Source organism: Crotalus tigris, unplaced genomic scaffold (assembly GCF_016545835.1).
Source record: "Crotalus tigris isolate CLP2741 ecotype Arizona unplaced genomic scaffold, ASM1654583v1 scf7180000017721.692284, whole genome shotgun sequence".
Classification (NCBI taxonomy): domain Eukaryota; kingdom Metazoa; phylum Chordata; class Lepidosauria; order Squamata; family Viperidae; genus Crotalus; species Crotalus tigris.
Window position 1 is genome coordinate 578304 of NW_024096590.1, and position 19067 is coordinate 597370.

General features: G+C 43.9%; 2 protein-coding genes across 2 annotated transcripts in view; both read right to left on the reverse strand.

Moving 5' to 3' along the window:
• LMBR1L (limb development membrane protein 1 like) overlaps positions 1-868 on the reverse strand; it is a 44350-nt gene extending 43482 nt beyond the window's left edge. The window contains exon 1 of the mRNA XM_039338854.1: positions 506-868. Within this exon, the coding sequence (XP_039194788.1) occupies positions 506-577 (72 nt within the window). The 5' untranslated portion in view covers positions 578-868. The remainder of the gene's footprint in view (positions 1-505) is intronic.
• A 10033-nt stretch (positions 869-10901) lies between these two features.
• LOC120306154 (tubulin alpha-1B chain) lies at positions 10902-18393 on the reverse strand. The gene is made up of 4 exons (XM_039338858.1): positions 18227-18393; positions 12710-12932; positions 12470-12618; positions 10902-12088 (listed from the first exon to the last, which is right to left on the reverse strand). The coding sequence occupies exons 1-4, from the start codon at positions 18227-18229 to the stop codon at positions 11108-11110; spliced, it is 1356 nt and encodes a 451-aa protein (XP_039194792.1). The 5' UTR covers positions 18230-18393; the 3' UTR covers positions 10902-11107.
• Between the last annotated feature and the right edge of the window lie 674 nt (positions 18394-19067).

A 19067-nucleotide genomic window follows, 5' to 3' on the forward strand; every position in this document is an offset into this window, starting at 1 on the left:
TTTTTGGTTATGGCAACCATAATTTAATGCATAAACATAATCAATGTGTTGCAGTCCAAAATAACTGTATCTGGAGGGCACCAAATTGCATGGCTGTAAATATACGGATTGGCTTTTGTCTCTGGCAGCAAGCAATTCTAGTTAGTTCTCAGCTATAACTTGCTTTTTTCAAATTCCTCTTCAATTACCTTAGATAAAAGAGCACAGAAGAATGTAATTTTATCAAACAAGAGGACTAATGGCATTCACTGCTCTTCAGCTCTAAATACCTGGTCTCTTTTTCCTTAGTGCTTCCACTCGCCTTGACAAAACCACCATCCCCGTAGTCGATTTTTTTTGTCTTCATTAACGGGAATAAAATATGAATCCTTCCCCTTTTTCAAAGGTATTGGACTACAAGTCCCTAATTTACTGGGGATAATGAGGCTAAAATTCTAGTCGTATGAACGAAAATAATGGGGGGGACACCCAATTCGGGTTATCATTAACAAACCAGTGTACTCACAATACACTCTCGGACCCTCTCGTGGAATAACTGCTCCCGCGCAGACAGCAAGTCGTGATCCCCCAAATTCATTCTTTGGACGGCATGGCTGAAAGTTTGTAGGGCTGGCAGTGGGGCCTGGGGAAGCAGGGGACAGGGCTCCCAGAACCCCAGCGTAGCCGCCACCACGAATCGAAAACTCCTCCTTTCTTGCTCGTTAGGGACAACTTCTAGAACGCTGCAACACTCAATCCGCGTCACAATTCAGGTCCACCCGCCACGAAGGAAGCTCCGTTTTGCATCGATAAAGACGCCGAAGTAGTATCGCCCTGACTCAACTAACCTCTACTATTGCAGTGATGCGATTAATGACGATGGAAAGGAAAAGGTAGAGCTTATACTTCCCCACATCCCCTCCGGAGGAAAAGAGCCGATTGGCTAGATGAGGGCTTACCTGCTGTTTTTCATTGGTTGTCTCTAGAAACCAAAGCTCGGTTCATAGGCTGAGCTGAACGTTCATTCTTTTACCGCCCACTGTTGTCGGTGGTGGAGTAGCCTCCTCTAGTGGCTGACTCCTCTTTCCTTGTACTGAAGAGTTTTAATTATTTGAGAAGCTTCGGTTATTTCAAGGAAGGTTTGTTTAGAGACCTTTGTTCAGTGATTCTCAACCTTTCTAATGCCGTGACCCCATAATACAGTTCCCCATGTTGTGGTGACCCCCAAGTGGGTGTGGCCACCAATAAGAGGGAGTAGGACAGCTAGGGAAAAGGGAAAAAAATGGTGGACAGCATGGTTTGGTGACCCCCGTGAAATGGTCATTTGACCCAAATGGGGTCCCGACCCACAGGTTGAGAACCACTGCCTTAGTTAGACCTTAAATTCAGTGGTGGAATAGAAAATCTGCACTGTTATCTTCTTGGAGTATGTCAATCGGTGATTAATTCAAGGATTTGTGGGTGCAAGCAGAATTTTTTTATTTTTTATTCATCGACCCCAATTCTTGACACATACCCAACAACTTCATCTTTTGACAGAATAGAACAGAGAGTTAAGCGATCTGGCAAATCCTCAATGAGTGATTAACATTGGCTAACTGTGGTTTCTTTTAGGCATAGTGTTGAATAACTTCATTTGGCATTTTAAGCATGGTTTGCAGATGTTTTTAGTCAAGTTCACACTTAACCATAAACTAAGCAAGCTTTCATACCTTAACAGTACATAGGAATAAAGGCAGTGTGTGAAAATGGAATAAAGACCTCATAACAATTAGTGTTTAATTACAATACAACTACAATACAATTATTTTGTTTCTGGGATTATGCATATTCTATATGCATGAAATGTTATGCTAAGCTTTAAAAAAAACTGTCTTACATTTCCTTTCGTTGAAACCTGCAGTCAACAGCTCAGCTTAAGTTGAAAACTGAGAAGGTGAGTGTATTGTGCAAATTCTTTAATCGGCCCAAATACCATTAGTGTATATCTTTACCACTGATTCATTGGGTCAGTTCTGGGAGTGCCAACAATGCAGGTGTGCTGTACACTATGTTATGGCATAAGTGTGTTCTACTTTGATTCCCCTTTTAAACTTCCAATTCCATCCTATTTTCATTTCACATCTCACAAAAATATCTTCATGCAATAGTTCAGCCTATGGAATGTTTGTTTCATGATATCAGATGTCTGCAACTTGATATTCTCCAATATGTTAGGACTTCAATTCCAGCAGGAAATCTCTTAGCTAAACTAATTGAGAATTGTAAGTATTTTATCAATATTTTTTATGTTTATTGCTGGGTGGGAAGGAAGTCAAAATCTTCCTTGCCACTCAGTCTTCCCTTGTCCCAATCTCACAGCCATTTCCAGGGCAAAAGATGAGAAACTGCACAAGACAAAAGGTAACAAACTTGACAATGAGGTTGACATTGGCCAAAGGCAGCAGCTCCTTCAGGTAAACTTCCTTTCAGGGTGCTAGAGATTTCACCCATTTATAAACAAAGTATCTTTTCCTCCATGAGAATGCCATTTCTATCTATAATGCTAACTGAGCAGGAAATAAGCAGAACTGTTCAGCAGGGTACCTGACTCTATGATGTTATCTAGTTGCGTAATGAAACATCTGCAAGGAAACAACCAAGCTCAGAGAGCACCAAGGAGCCCACAGTTCATCCATGAGTTACATATATTCTCTTCTATTGGATTCTTTCTGCCCAGCTTCAAAGACAAGATTTTTCTATACAAAGGGGTTGTGGCAAAGGGCTCAGAGTGTCCACCTCTGATAGTTGGCCTTTATTCTGTTCTCGGAAATAAACTTCACCTCTGCTTCAAGCAATTGCCTATGTTCTGCATTCTTTTTCTTGTTCCAGCTCAGAACAAATCAGATTTTCTTTTAACAATTGTTCCCAACGTTCTGTTCACCAACCGTTGAACTGCATAAACTATTTCTGTCTTTGAACTAACAAAAGACTAGGTATATGAAAAAATGGAAATAAAAATCATTCTAAATTGAACTGCCTATTTTTATGACTTAAAATTAAGTGTGTGAACCAGATCACCAAGAAGCACTGGCTTTATCACCATGGCCTTAAGGGTAGCACTGTTCCCATAATTAATTATAGGAAAGAAAGATTCCTTCTTTCCTTCCTATTCCATATTTCTACTCTACCACAACTTACTTTAATGTTCAGTTATAAGTGACAGAGCCATTCCATTTTATTTGATGAAGTGAACTGAAGCTCACAAAAGCATATGCTTTTTAATAAAATTAGTTAGGCAGAAAATGTGTTGCCAGTCTCCTTCTGATAAATCACAGATAAGGAGTTTTCTACTGCATAAAGATAGTGTTTTGTTGTGAAATTATAACCAACCTGCAAAATACCAGATATAAGCTGCTAAAGTTTAGCACCACTAAAATGGCAGAAAATTTTATTAAATTTATATGCCATCCATCTCACTGTCAAATGGCTCTGGGTGGCTTACAAACATAAAAACTAAGATACAAAATATTAAAATATTCAATATTAAATTTTGTTTAATTATTTTTATTTTGTTGCTGCCATCTAGCTCCAATGGCAGTACACCAATTATAGAACCCTAGGTAGAATTCCAAGCCTTTCATTTCCTAGAAACATACCTATAAAGGTCGCCATCTAGAGGCCTTGCAAAGTTTAGAAACATCCATAGAATTCTTGCTAAGACAACATCATGCCAATAAAAAAATCTGGAACATAAATATGTAGACCTATTGGTCAAAAATTGATTTTGTAGTAGGACTTTCTCTTAAAGCTTAAGAAAAACAGCTTCCTTTATTTTCTTCAGAGAAATCTTCAGCATCATCAGTGGAATCATACAATACCTCAGTTTCCTCTTTTTTCCACTTTAGTTCAATCTCATCTAAGTATTAGGAGGAAGATCCATGTTCAAGAACAACGTAAAAATAAAACTTATGGATTAAATTTATTTGCAGCTAATACGCTTTTTTTTTCTTTCAGATCCTATCAATGATATAATTTAATTACAATTTGAACTGAATACTTTTACATAAGCAAGCTGGTACTACCAATAACCCTGTTTACTTACTGCTTGTATAAAATCGAGTTCCGTGTAAAATTGCTTTGAGCCCCTGGAGTGGAGAAATGATATTTAATTTAATATTTGGAGAAATATTAAATTTTACAATTTATAAGTCCTAATTCTTCCCTTTTCTCCCCTTCTTTGATCTCAGATTGTAAACATGTTACAGATAAATATGATCTGTGTACAGAATGGGAAGACAACAGATTTTAGAGAATTTGAGATTTGAATATTGATGGGAAATCTTTTTCCTGACCATAACTTGTAGGATATCAGATGAAACAATGAGTAATTTCATCTAAAACATAATGAGATCTTAATCCTAAAACGTAACAATATTCACACTATTTAGTCAAAGGCATTTCAACATTATATGTAACAGATTCTCCTGAAACTCTTTTTTAAAAATATAAACAAAGGATTTGAACTGTGCATTATGGTAAAAAAAAAAAAAAAACCTTTCAAAATGATGCTGTGCAAATCCTCCAAAATTTTGGAATCAAACTTCGACTCCAAATTAGTCAGTAGATGGCATCATACTACTTTAAAAGTGTATTATTTTACAGTGTATTGGATGGGTTTAATTAATTTAATTCATATTGTCTCTGATGGCAATCTCTACATTTATTCATTTCATTTGCAAGTTTATTTATTTATTTATTTTTATTTATTTTTAAAATTTATAAGCCGCCCCACTCCCGGAGGACTCTGGGCGGCTAACAATAAAAACACCATAAAACATAACAAAACAAACAGTACAAGAACAGTCATCCAGGGGTCAGATTTTATAAACCCCAGGCCTGACGGAAAAGCCAGGTCTTAAGCAGCTTACGGAAAACCAACAGGATGGGAGCGGTCCTAATCTCCGGGGGGAGCTGGTTCCAAGACGTGGGCGCCATCACAGAGAAAGCCCTCCTCCGCGGCCCCGCCAAATGGCACTGCTTGGCCGATGGGACCTGAAGGAGGCCCAGCCTGTGGGATCTAACCGGACTAAGGGAACTATGAGGTAGTAGGCGGTCTTGCAAATAGCCTGGCCCTGAGCCACATAGGGCTTTAAAGGTAATAACCAACACCTTGAATTGGACCCGGAGACCAATAGGCAACCAGTACAGCTCACGGAGGATAGGTGTAACGTGGGTGTATCGAGGAGCACCCACTATCACTCGCGCGGCTGCATTCTGGACCAACTGTAGTCTCTGAATACTTTTCAAGGGTAGCCTCATGTAGAGCGCGTTGCAGTAGTCCAGACGTGAGGTGACAAGGGCATGAGTGACTGTAAGGAGAGCCTCCCGGTCCAGGTAGGGTCGCAACTGGTGCAACAGATGAACTTGTGCAAAGGTCCTCCCAGCCACAGCCGTCAAATGATGTTCCAAATTCAGCTGTGGATCAAGGAGGATACCCAAGTTGTGAACCCGCTCCGAAGGGGGTATATTTTCCCCCGCAAGAGTCAACACTGGACCGTCAACATGATCCTTGGGAGGCAACATCCAAAGCCACTCGGTCTTGTCAGGATTGAGCCTGAGTCCGTTAACCCCCATCCAGACCCTCATAGCTTCGAGGCACCGGCCCATCACATCGGCTGCTTCACTGAGAGAGCTCGGGGAGGAGATATATAACTGGGTATCATCAGCATACTGATGAAACCTCACCCCGTGCTGTCTGATGATCTCACCCAGCGGCTTCATATAAATGTTAAATAGGAGGGGGGAGAGGACCGACCCCTGCGGCACACCGCATTCAAGGGGCCTCGGGGTTGACCTCTGCCCTCCCACCAATACCGATTGCGACCGGCCAGAGAGGTAGGAGGAGAACCACCGTAAAATGGTGCCTCCCACTCCCACCCCTTCAAGTCGTCGCAAAAGGATACCATGATCGATGGTATCAAAAGCCGCTGAGAGGTTAAGTAGCACCAAGACAGAGGAATAACCCGTCTCGGGCCTGCCAAAGATCATCCATCAGCGTGACCAAAGCGGTTTCTGTGCTGAAGCTGGGCCTGAAGCCAGATTGAAAAGGGTCTAGATAATCCGCTTCATCCAGAGACCGTCGGAGCTGGAGCGCCACCACTCTCTCTACAACCTTCCCCAAAAAGGGGAGATTGGAGACTGGACGGAAGTTATTTAAGTCAGCCGGGTCCAGGGTAGGCTTCTTGAGAAGGGGCCTCACAACCGCCTCCTTCAAGGATTGCGGGAAAGACCCCTCCCTCAACGAAGCGTTGATCAACACCTGGAGCCAGCCTTGTGTCACCTCCTTGGCAGCCGAGATCAACCAGGAAGGACACGGGTCCAATAAACAAGTGGAGGCACTCATTGCTCCCACCGCTCTATCAACATCCTCAGCGGTCACAGACTCAAATTCATCCCATAAAACTGAGCTAAGATCTGCCCCAGTCATCTCAGAAGGCCCTGCCCAATTGGAGTCTAGGTCTGTCCGAATCCGAGCGATTTTGTCTGATAGGAATTGCACAAATTCCTCCGCTCTACCCTCTAAGAGCTCCCCGGCTTCCTGAACGTTAAGTAGGGAATGGGTCACCCTAAACAGGGCGGCGGGGCGAGATTCTGCAGACGCAATAAGTGCGGAAAAATGTGAACATTTTGCCGCTCGTATCGCCACTAAATAAGTCCTAATATAGGCTCTTAGAAGTGTCCGGTCGGATTCAGAGTTACTAGCCCTCCGGCGTCGCTCTAGACGTCTCTTCTGACACTTCATCTCCCATAGCTCCTCGGTAAATCAAGGTGCCCTCCAGGATCCACAATCACGGAGAGGTCGCAAAGGCGCGATCCGGTCTAACGCCCCTGATGCCGCCTTATTTCAAGCAGTGACCAAAGACTCAGCCGATTCATGGAGGAGGGAATCAGGAAAACCCCCAAGCGTTATTTGGAACCCCTCTGGGTCCATTAAACGCCTGGGGCGGAATCACCTAATCAGTTCCGCCTCCCTGCAATGGGGGAGTAGGACCGAGAAATCTAACCTCAACAGGAAGTGATCCGACTATGACAAGGGAGAAGTAACTATACCCCTTAAATCGAAATCACGTCTCCACTGCCCCGAGAGGAATACCAAGTCGAGCGTGTGTCCTCCTCTATGGGTCAGACCCTGAATTATCTGGGTCAGGTCCATGGTTGTCATGGAAGCCATGAACTCCTGAGCCACACCAGAGGATTCGCCGAGTGACGGCAGATTGAAATCCCCCAGCACCATAAGCCTGGGGAATTCCACTGCCAACCCGGCTATCCCCTCCAGCAGCTCAGGCAGGGCTGTTATCACATAGCTGGGAGGCAGGTATGTCAACAACAAGCCCGACTGAACCCTTGAATCCAACCTCAAGAGAAGGGACTCACACCCAACAACCTCTGGGGCTGGGATCTTGCGAGGTCTCAAGGATTCTAGGACAAGAATCGCCACTCCCCCACCCCTTCCCTGGAGTTGCGGTTGGTGCATTATCTGAAACCCGTCTGGGCACATCTCTGAGAGAGGAACACCTCCCTCTTGGCCCAGCCAGGTCTCAGTAATACATGCCAGGTCGGCCTCCTCATCTAGTATCAAGTCCCGGATGAGGGGGGCTTTATTAATAACCGACCTGGCATTAAGAAGCAGCAACCTGAAGCCAGGGTCCTGAACACCCCCCTCTCCAGGTATTGGAGAAGAGTCCAAAGGGTCGGAACAGGCAATCACTTTAATGCAGCGAGTCCTTGTTCCCCAAAGATGGCCCACCCCTTGGCTCCCGCCATATCTACCTCTCCCTACGATAACCGAGATGTTCCAGCCCACCTCCACCCCCGAAAACTCCCCACCCACCCCACAGGTCTCCCTCCCACCATCCCCCCCTCCTGGCAGGCCACATCTCACATTCAAATCGAGCCGGGAAGTACATCCGGTCCCCCCTCCACTTCTGTTTACACACTCAGCAGAGGGGGCACCAGTTCTCGTTCCCAGCTCCATCACTCACACCCATACACACCCTAATACAATAAAACTAAAAAGAAAATTAAAAAACAATCATACAGTCAACATACACTGGCTAAGAGATTCTGGGTTTTGAGGAAATGGATACCATACTAAATTCTAGTCACTTTTGTCCTTTTTCCTCACAATCTCAGAATCCGCATGTTTTCTGCTGGAGGTTCTTCTAAGATGCTGTTGGGGAATCTGAATCGTCCAGCATTATCCCTTTCTCTAAAACAACTTAAAGTTTAAAAGAGTTGTTTGGGGACGAACGACCATTTCACAGGGGTCGCCAAACAACGCAGTCTGCCATTTTTTCCCCCTTTTCCTTAGCTGTGCTACTCCCTTTTATTCTATTGGCTTTTGAAAGCCAATAGAATAGACTCTCTTGAATAGAGTCTAATTCTATTGGCTTTCAAAAGCCAATAGGAATTGTCCAGCTGTCTCTGCCCTGCTGAGCCCGCCAAAAGTCCCATTCTGCAAACGGTGCTGCAAGTTGTCTGCAGCGAAGGCGAGCTGTCTGGAAGTTTCCACCCCTTCCTGCTGAGCAACTACTAAAAATGTAAGTAAAAGAGGGCCAGGGGTGGGAGGCCGGCGGGCGCAGGGAGGGTTGCTGGCGTGTGGGGGGCCCGGCGGGTGCCTTACCTCCCTTGGGCTGGGCCAGCTGGTGGCCCAGCCAGAGGTCGGCCTGCGCCGTCTCTGCCGCTTGCCAGCTACGCCTCGGCCGGCACAGGGGGCGGCACAACACATGCGCGGTGCTCCCGGACAGGGAAAGTCCTTGACTTACGACCGGTTGGGTAGTCCTCGACTTACGACCAGTTGGATAGTCCTCGACTTACGACCGGTTGGGTAGTCCTCAACTTACAACTGGTTGGGAGCATTAAAAAGGTTGAGAACCACTGCTCTAGTCTAAAGCTTCACCCTACCACCATAGCTCGGCTGCTATCATTGCATGTGAAAATATACAGGCAGTCCTTGACTTATGACAATTGAGCCCAAAATTTGTTATGTGAGACATTTGTGAGTTTTGCCCCATTTTACGACCTTTCTTGCCACAGTTCTTAACTGAATCACTGTAGTTGGTAAGTTAATAACCCGACTGTTAAGTGAATTTGGCTTCCCCATTTACTTTGTGAGTTCGCAAAAAGTGATCACATGACCTTGGGACACAGAAAGTCATAAATATGAACCAGTGGCCAAGCATTTGAATTTTGATCACATGATCATGGGGATGCTGCAAAGATTATAACTGTGAAAAACGGTCGTAAGTCACGTTTTTCAGTGCCATTCTAACTTTGAACAAGCAAACTATTGTAAGTTGAGGACTACCTGTAGTTTATTAACTGCCAGATTTAGTGTAGCAAAATACTAAAATTGGGGTGGTGAGTTTGTTCGATCAGTGATATTTAGAAGGGCAAGGCTGAAAAACTAATAGAATTCTTTAATTACGGTTTTATTGTTCATTTTTAGTTATTAGGATGTATAAGTTTCTCATAAATTACTCTCTAAAAAGTGCTTTTTCAGTAGAAATATTGTTTTTAAGTTGTCATCTTGCTTTAACATTAAAAAGGCTTTTGAATTCTCCACAAGGAATGAAGAAAGGCAGCATCAGCTGGAAGTGAGGCAGAGGAGGGAGGGAGGGAGGGAGATGAAGAGTGGAAGGATTCTCATGTGCTTTTGTGGCTTTGAAGTTCTGGGATTTGTGCAATGTGGGCTTTGTGTTCTTAAGGGGTGTTTGGCAATTTCTATTTGGCTGATGTCTCCTGTTAGCTTCTATTGCTCTATTGTTAGCCGTAGGTTTTACTACAAGGGATTTTGAAGTATTTTTCTCCTGAATTGATTTTGCCTGTAGCATTCCTTTACTTATTGGGGAGGCTGCCTTAGCCAGCAGCCAGTACTTATTTACATTTTTTTTCTTCCTTAAGTGCCTGCTACGCTCCTTAACTTTCCTTTCTAGCCAGTAGCTAATTCTTAAAGGGGAATGCACATTTTTAAGCTAGCTCCCTCAATGGCTTCTTTTCTGTCTCTGGAGGCTTTTTCTTGTTTGATAAATATATGGAAGAAGGAAAATATGGGGGCTTTCAAATTCTTCCTTTGGAAGATGGGAATGAGAAAGAGGAAGGCAGGGAAGGAAGTCCCACCTTAGCGCTTGGCCACCAGCAGCCCTACCATTAACTTTGCTTGTCAAAAGGTTGCAAAAGGGGATCACATGACCCTGGGACACTGTCACCATCATAAATATGAATCAGTTGCCAAGCATCCAAATATAAATCACATGACCCTGGGCATGCTACAATGGTCATTAAGTGTGAAAAATGGTCATAAGTCATTTTAGTGCAATTGCAACTTTGAACAAGTTTTTTGGGGGGGGGGGGGTCATCAAGTTTTTGACACCTTGCTAGGTGGTACTCAAATATTGCCATATCCTAAAAGTAGTAGTCGGTGAAAAGGTTGAAAAGCCCGGCTCTACAGATCCTAGCAATCAAGATGTCATTATGGCTGACACTAGCCTGAGCCAAACCCAGCCTCTTTGGAAATATGGAATTACTAAGAGTAGGCTTACAATTCAATTTGCCTGTTGGTGGCCATACAATATAGTGAAATAATTGAAGGACAATTGTTGGAATTGGCCAATTTTTTTCAATATAGTAAAGATGTAATCAAAAGGGGCTATTCACATGTACATCACTTTAGAACCTAAAACCAAAATAAATTCTGTGTAAAAAATTTGCCTACTTATTTTATAACTTACAAATGCCAAGAAATTTGATTCATAACACTTTAGAGTAGAGAACATGCCAAAGTTAATAGCCAAAAACAGATTTTATATTTATATAGCAGAAAACATTTACACTCAAGAGACATTTCTTTAAAAAATGTATTGAATAGCACGTACTCAAAATGTTTTATAGCTTTTTATTTCACAGACATGATGATACGTTTACAAAGACATGGAAAATTGACATGATCACATGGTGGAATGGCAAGACATCCTAGTGTCTGCTGCATTCCTTTGTAGGATCACTGCCCCAGATAACTAGTAAGCTAGATGTGTTAAATGAAACATCATGGAGACAAGCCATGCAGCAGAGATGTAGCAAAGCTGGTCTAATATTCCTCTCCTTCCTCTTCACCTTCTCCTTCAACAGAATCCACACCCACTTCTTCATAATCCTTCTCCAGAGCAGCCATGTCCTCCCGAGCCTCTGAGAACTCCCCTTCTTCCATCCCTTCCCCAACGTACCAGTGGACAAAGGCACGCTTGGCATACATCAGGTCAAACTTGTGGTCCAGGCGGGCCCAGGCCTCAGCAATGGCCGTGGTGTTGCTCAGCATGCAGACTGCACGCTGCACTTTGGCCAGGTCGCCTCCGGGGACCACGGTAGGGGGCTGGTAGTTGATACCAACCTTGAAACCGGTGGGGCACCAGTCCACAAACTGGATGCTGCGTTTGGTCTTGATGGTGGCAATAGCAGCATTGACATCTTTGGGAACAACGTCACCACGGTACAACAGGCAGCAGGCCATGTATTTACCGTGACGAGGGTCGCATTTCACCATCTGATTAGCTGGCTCAAAGCAAGCATTAGTGATCTCTGCTACAGAAAGTTGCTCATGATAGGCCTTTTCAGCAGAGATAACTGGGGCATAGGTCGCCAGAGGGAAATGGATTCGGGGATAGGGCACCAAGTTGGTCTGGAATTCTGTCAGATCTACATTCAGGGCACCATCAAATCGCAGGGAGGCTGTGATGGAGGACACTATCTGGCTGATAAGACGGTTGAGGTTGGTGTAGGTGGGGCGCTCAATGTCAAGGTTCCGTCGGCAAATGTCATAGATGGCTTCATTGTCTACCATGAAGGCACAGTCGGAGTGCTCCAGGGTGGTGTGGGTGGTCAGGATGGAGTTGTAGGGCTCAACGACAGCCGTGGATACTTGGGGAGCTGGATAAATGGAGAACTCCAGCTTGGACTTCTTGCCATAGTCAACGGACAGGCGCTCCATCAACAAGGAAGTAAAGCCAGAGCCAGTGCCACCACCAAAGCTGTGGAAGACCAGAAAACCCTGGAGACCTGTGCACTGGTCAGCCTGTTGGAAAAAAGCAAGTGAATTCATGCAGTAATTTCAGGTATTTTTTTGTCTATCCCTGAATATATTAAATCAACATAACTATCACACCAGTTTTAAGATCATAAACAACCACCAAAAAAAAAAGTTTCTGAATTCCCAATCTGCTGCTTCTTTAATTATTCCAGTTCATCAAGCGTCTACTCAGGAGGTAAGCACCAACAAAATAGTCCTATAAATAATAGCCCAGTATTAAAGCATATAAGAAACAATTAATCTTACTAGTAAAGAGCCCAGGGAAAGTTTTGAAAGCAAATTCAGATGATTAACTACTCAAGGTTCTTTTTTCTTCTATTGAGATTATCCCAAATGTTCACTTATGCAACTACGTAAGTTATTTACCAGTTTTCTAATCCTGTCAAGGACCAAGTCAATGATCTCTTTGCCAATGGTGTAATGCCCCCTGGCATAGTTGTTAGCGGCATCTTCTTTGCCAGTGATTAGTTGCTCAGGGTGGAATAGCTGGCGGTAGGTTCCAGTGCGCACTTCATCTGTTGGGAAAATGAATGCCCCAAATTAAGATCTCTATATTCTTTAAATATATATATGCAGGAGAAAACTTATATGAATTGTCTCTCTCACCAATAACTGTTGGCTCCAAATCCACAAACACAGCCCTGGGGACGTGTTTACCAGCTCCAGTCTCACTGAAAAAGGTGTTGAAGGAATCATCTCCTCCCCCAATGGTCTTGTCACTGGGCATCTGCCCATCTGGCTGGATACCATGTTCAAGACAGTAGAGCTCCCAGCAGGCATTGCCAATCTGGACACCGGCTTGGCCTACGTGGATGGAGATGCACTCACGCTGTAGCAAGGACAGAGAAACAGTAAAGATGTATATTCTTAGTTAGGTGGGATGGGTGGTATAAAAATTTGATAAATTCTCTGGTAGTCCAACGGCTTGTGGACATAGATTTGCAATATTTAAGATCCAGAGCAACAAAACCTGCTCCCCTTTGATCTTCAGCCATTCTAATAATTATGGATTGAGGATGGCTTCATATTTCTATATTCTAACCATCCCCAAGTATAGTCTTTTCCCTAGCCCGTTTCAATGTTTTGCCCTCAGCACTACTCGACGGGCGATTCAAGAGGCTCCTGTTTAGTGAGCGACTATGCCCCTGTGATAGGGCTGAAGTTGAAACTGTGGAGCATGTCTTATCATACTGCCCTATGTATAACACAGCCAGAATTAAATTACTGTCTCTCCTTGGAATTGATCCCTCTGGTTCTAATGTTAGTAATTTGGTCTTATATTGTCTAGGGCAGTGGTTCTCAACCTTTTTAATGCCGCGACCCAACTGGTCGTAAGTCGAGGACTACTCAACCGGTCATAAGTCGAGGACTACTCAACTAGTGCAGCACCGTTTGCAGAATGGGACTTTTGGCGGGCTCAGCAGGGCAGACACAGCCTGGACAATTCCTATTGGCTTTTGAAAGTCAATAGAATTAGACTCTATTCATAAAGAGAGTCTATTCTATTGGCTTTCAAAAGCCAATAGAATAAAAGGGAGTAGCACAGCTAAGGAAAAGGGGGAAAAAATGGCGGACTGCATTGTTTGACGACCCCCGTGAAATGGTCGTTCGACCCCAAATGGGGTCCCGACCCACAGGTTGAGAACTATTGGTCTAGGGGATGGCTCCTCCTATATTACTTCTCAGGTTTCTAAATTTCTTTTAAGAGCTGTAACTATTAGAGGAGAACGTTGTAATTTCCTTTAGCCAAGGCTTCTGGTGTTAATTGTTTGTGATTATATTTTTCTTGTGTCTTCTTTTGTTGCACTTGCTTTTTGGTCTGTGACTGTAAAATAAAAATTATTATTATTATTGATAAATTCTCTTTCATTATCTTTGTCTTTCTGTTTCATGTCTGGCATGTCTTCGTGTCATGTTGAAGTTAAAAAACAAAAAATCAACAAACCAAGGACCGTTGCACAAGACTGCCTAAGCCAGGTTGTTCCAGAGAAGTCATAAATGAAGGCCTTCAGCATTACAGAATCAAACTTATAAGCTACTCCCTGCTGGCACTCCCTGCACCAGCAGTCACATTTCTTGCAAGCCAGAAAGCAAAAAGGATGCAGTCAGCCTCCCACGTCTACAAAGAGGAAGCAGGCCAAGCAGATTTTCCCCCTAGCATTCATTTCCTCTGTGGAACATCTGCTTACAGCCTGTTGCTTTAAATTCCTGGCACATGCCTGTACTCCTGCACTCCCTACATAGTTCATTACACAGACCCAGTTCAACCTGCTGAGTACCACTTGTTGTAACACATTCCTTTAAGACCTTGTTAAGAATCTTACACACAACAGATGGCACAAAGATGTCTGGCAATTAAGCCTTTTAAATGTCAGGAGAGTGACTTCTAAAGAGGCAGATAAGCTGTTCAAATCTGAGAACTGTACTAAATCCTTTTTATGACCACTAGTAGTTGTTTCAGCCATACTTGAAACATGCACACATTTCACTGAAGTTTATACTGACGTGTTTACTTTTCTACAGGGCTGCACTATGAAGGCATGATTTTTGTGTTAGGATCTGTGATGGCAACTGCAGAACACTATGAACTTATGCACCCAATGCACATACTTGTATCTGCAGCATTTGTGTGAAATAATTATATACATTTTGTAATTAGAACCTGTGCAAATGCATATACATGTGTTCAATTGGGAGATAATATGCACAGAAAACTTGTACAATTAAATTCCAAAGAATGATCAATTACAAAATTCAGGAAAGATTTTAAAAGGGATGAGATCTGAATCCTGAAGATTTAAAAGCAAAAAAGTTTAACCATATATATTTTATGATACATCAGAGCACAAATGGATCACAGGGAACTTTAAACTACAAATTAGCCAACCATAGGTTAGCTTACCAGTCAATAGTTAGTTTTTACAGGGATACCACATTCCAAGAACAAAAATCCATCCTGCATTAGATTTTTTTGCTGTCATCTAGTGATTCTCTTGATTTTTGTATTCCAGATATAATAACCCTGATTTATGATTCCGCATGTCCTATCAATTTAAAAAGTGGTTGAGTAAATCCCAGTTAAATAAACAGCATACAGAATACAGTATGATTCAACTACAGGGCTGTAGTTAAAAGACAAGTCTTGTTGATATATTTCAGTATGTTAGGTTACTGCTACTGTATCAGTTTTCCCACTGCATTGCGGCACCCCTGCCTGAGCTGCTTAATGCAGCCACTCCCCTCTGCAGGGAGGACCTATTTAGTTTGCCCAAGGGGCTTAATGGGCCCTAATGAGTTTCAACAGAAAAAAATGGGGTTATTCCTGTGGCTTTGTTCAACTGAGGTCTTGGTCACTATCTGGAATGGGAGAGAACAATAATCTTATATTGGACCCTGCCCAGGGTTTTTTTTTTTTGCCATAGAACGCCCAGAACAAAATTCCAGCACCTTTTTTGGATGGAACCTTGTAGGGTAGGCAAGGCAGATTGTATGACGTGTGAGTTCCGGCACCCCTTTTTTTTTAAAACAAAAAAAGCACTGACCCTGCCTATGTGAATTCTTTTAAGAGAGATAAAGCAGCAAATCACCTATTTGAAGCATCTGCGAGACAAAATTGCTTGAACCAGCTCTGAAGTGGACTTTGGCAGTTTAGGTCCTTTAGAGATGACTGAGGCATTCTGGAGTAGTTATCTGAGAAAAGCTGAGCCTGTTGGTTGTGGGGAAATGAGCACTCTTTATGTATCTATGTCCCTCCTAAGTGGCTAAAGGCCTAAGGTGTGTGTTACATGAAATATACCCTTAAGAAATAGTATGGTTCTGCTACTTCTTAAAACAGATGGTGAGTCTGTTCTCCCCTCTCAACCCATCCCTGGATTTAATGCCTCTAGACCAGGAGTGTCATGCTATAACCGCGCCCACCCCATTGCCGGCAATGGAAAAAAGTCCTGATATGTCATATGACCTTGTGAGTTTGACACCCCTGTTCTAGACCATTTTTTTTGTCATATCACTAAACTTCCCCTTTTTAGGAAAGGTTTGCAGCTCCATAAGATTCTGGAAGGAATGGATTATCTAGACCCTTTTCAATCAGCTTTCAGACCGGAATACAGCACTGAGATGGCATTAATGACAGTTGCTGATGATCTACGGCATTACTGTCTGAGTAGTGTATCCACCCTGGTTCTCAGCACAAATTGATGGCAGGGGAGAGGTTAGGAGTAGAAGGCACCATGTTACAGTGGTCTTCCTCTTAGGTAAGTTTCAGACAGTATTGGGATATTAAATATCATCAGTATGTTAGTCTTTAAACTGACCACCAAATGATGCCTTCGAAGTCTGAAGGTTATGGGCTTCATAACCCCCTAGATTTGTAAAGTTCTGTTTTTTAGCTCCCAAAAGGATAGCACTCTCGAAGACAGAACTGGGATGCAATCTGAGAACCCTCCCATATTCATGGCTCCTGATTCTTTGAATAAGTTCACCTTGCATGCCAATTGCTCCCATTTTTGCAAGGAGAGGCTCTAGTCTAGTGATTCACACCTTGGTCACCCTTCACAATTTCAAGGTATTTTACATAGGGCCACACTTTAATGAACTGACCCATAATGCAGCAGCACAAACGATGGGGGTACCATAATGTGTCCATTCAATACCACTATTTCATAAACAATTGCCTTCAATTCAAACTATCACTTATAAAGCCCTTCATGCCACATGGCCAGGTTATTTAAGGGATTGCCTCACTTATTACATCTGCCCATTTCTTAACTTTCAGCAGAGTGGGTATATTTCATATTCCTTCCATGAAACTGTGGGGCTTAGGCAGCCTCCTCTAGAGATTCAGATGACACCCCCCCCAACTCTGCTAGTCTCCTGTGATGCTTCTAGAACCTGTATTGTCTTTTCACTGAGTTAGGAGTTTGGATATGCCTGTTTGGAAAAACCGGTTTATGGCCTGAATCGCATTTGGCGAGTCGAGCAAGTTGTTCAAGTAACTCAATAAAAGCCGCAGCTCCGCAGCCAACCTAGACGGTGCGCATGCGCTTTCTTCCCTGGAGGCACGTCGACATCCCGCGCGGGAAAGTCTAACGGCCAGCGCGGGAGGAGCCGGCGGAAATCGCCGCTTTCTGCTGTGAGGGGAGGTGGCCATCTCCCTTCGAGTTAAACATTTCGTAGCCGACCGGGCTTATTACAGCCCAGGGCGATGTAGTGGTCGAATTATTGGGGTTAGATTGGGAAGGACAGGATTCAAATCGACCTTTAAAAAAACCTGAGGGCTTTTTCACGCTCTCTCAGCACAGGCGGGACGGACGTACGAACGTGATCTCTCAGAGTCCATTTCAGGAGTTGCAGCGAGAAACAATGAATCACTTTGTGCGAGTATCGTGACTAACAGGCGATCCGCATAGGTTAAAGGCGAACAAGCTTTTCTACGAGGCTCCGCACCGACCTCTCGGTCGTTTCTTTCAAGACAACCAACTAAGGGGCGACTCCCGCCATTTTCCTGGACAGCCTAATCCAACTGGCGGCGTCCAGACGCCTTGCGCTACTGTACCTTAAATCCCCAGCTAACTGCGCACCCGAAGGGCCCCCGGAGTTGGGAAGGCTGTTCCAGAACGTTCCCCGCGTACCCCGCCCCCCGCAGTTCTCGGAATGCGACCTACAGCGTTCCCGCCCTTCGATTTCAAGCCTGGGACCAGCTCAGCAGAACCGCCTGAGTTCTCCTCCCCGCCTCTTTCCTTGGGTGCCTTTCCAAGGATCGGCGCCACGTCACCTCTCTGTTCCGCTCGGGACAGCCGAACCAGAACTCCTTTCTAGGAATTAACGATCTATGGTCTTTCCTCCCTCTCCCCGTTTATCTTAAGGTTTTGCGGGTTCTGTTACCACCATCTGGAGGTCTCGTGGCTGAGGGGAGCTAATAAGTGCATCTCCCCTCCCCTGCTGGATTTTTTCTCTGGCTTTCCCAGAATTCCGCCCAGCCTCCGCGTTCTTTTCGCCGCCGCCGCCGCCTCCTCCTCCGCAACCCGTCCCATCCCTTGCAGCACCCTTCCACCCCGGAGGTTCTCTTGGATCAGCATCTATTCTCTCCCGACCCATCTCTCCTCCTCCTCCTCCTCCACTTACCATGATGCTGACGAAGGAATGGCAAGAAACAGGAGAAGGGGATTAAATGAAAAGCCTCAGATGTTACTTCTCCCGACAAGCTAAGAGTCGATGTAAGTAACAGAATAGAAGAGGAAGGGGCCGCCCCGCTGCTTTTATATCACATCTCACTCCTCTCAGGCTGGATGGGGAAGCTGGCCTTACATGTATTTAGTATAATGAACTCATTACGCGGTTGCCATTGGGCCAACCTCCACGTCCATCTGTGAGCTCATAATCAGTGATTGGCTGAGACCAATGACCCTCCTTTTGCTATGGGAAACAGGAGATTTTTGGTGGAAGAGAAAAAAAATCGCGCAGCTAAGGCGGCGAAGTAATCCGTTCTTCATCTTTAACCAGAAAGCAACCCAGCAAAGTCTTAAACGAAATATTTTTATGTAACATTCAACTCTCATTGAAAAGCTTTGCAGGAACGAGCTAGAGTAGTTCAAGGATAAGGTATACAAATTTTAATATTTAATTTTTTAAAAAAAAACGCTTAAATAATAAACGTCAAATAATAAAACGCCCATATTCTAACCAACTCTGGAGACGAATCCAAAGAGATGAATCTCTTTTTCCTTCGGGCAATTTTAACGTGGTAAATCAAGAAAGATACACGTAACTCGGGGCAGAGGCAAAGTCTAAGCCACCATTTGTACAGGAAGAAGCGCAGAGAAATAAACTAGGCGAGGAATGCTCCCGTCGGAGTTCTTCGTGTTATAATCTATCCCCAAGGAGATAATCGCCATGCATGGATACTTACTCTCCATTTAAGTCTGCCTGCCGTAAAGGAAAAAAAAATCCTTGACCTTTAAAGTAT

Bases quoted from the DNA above. Each gene is read 5' to 3' on its own strand.
- LOC120306154 (XM_039338858.1), bottom strand. The intron at 12,619-12,709 runs GTGAGAGAGACA...TTTTCCCAACAG, and splicing joins TTTGGAGCCAACAGTTATTG to ATGAAGTGCGCACTGGAACC. The intron at 12,089-12,469 runs GTAAATAACTTA...TTTTTCCAACAG, and splicing joins TTGACAGGATTAGAAAACTG to GCTGACCAGTGCACAGGTCT.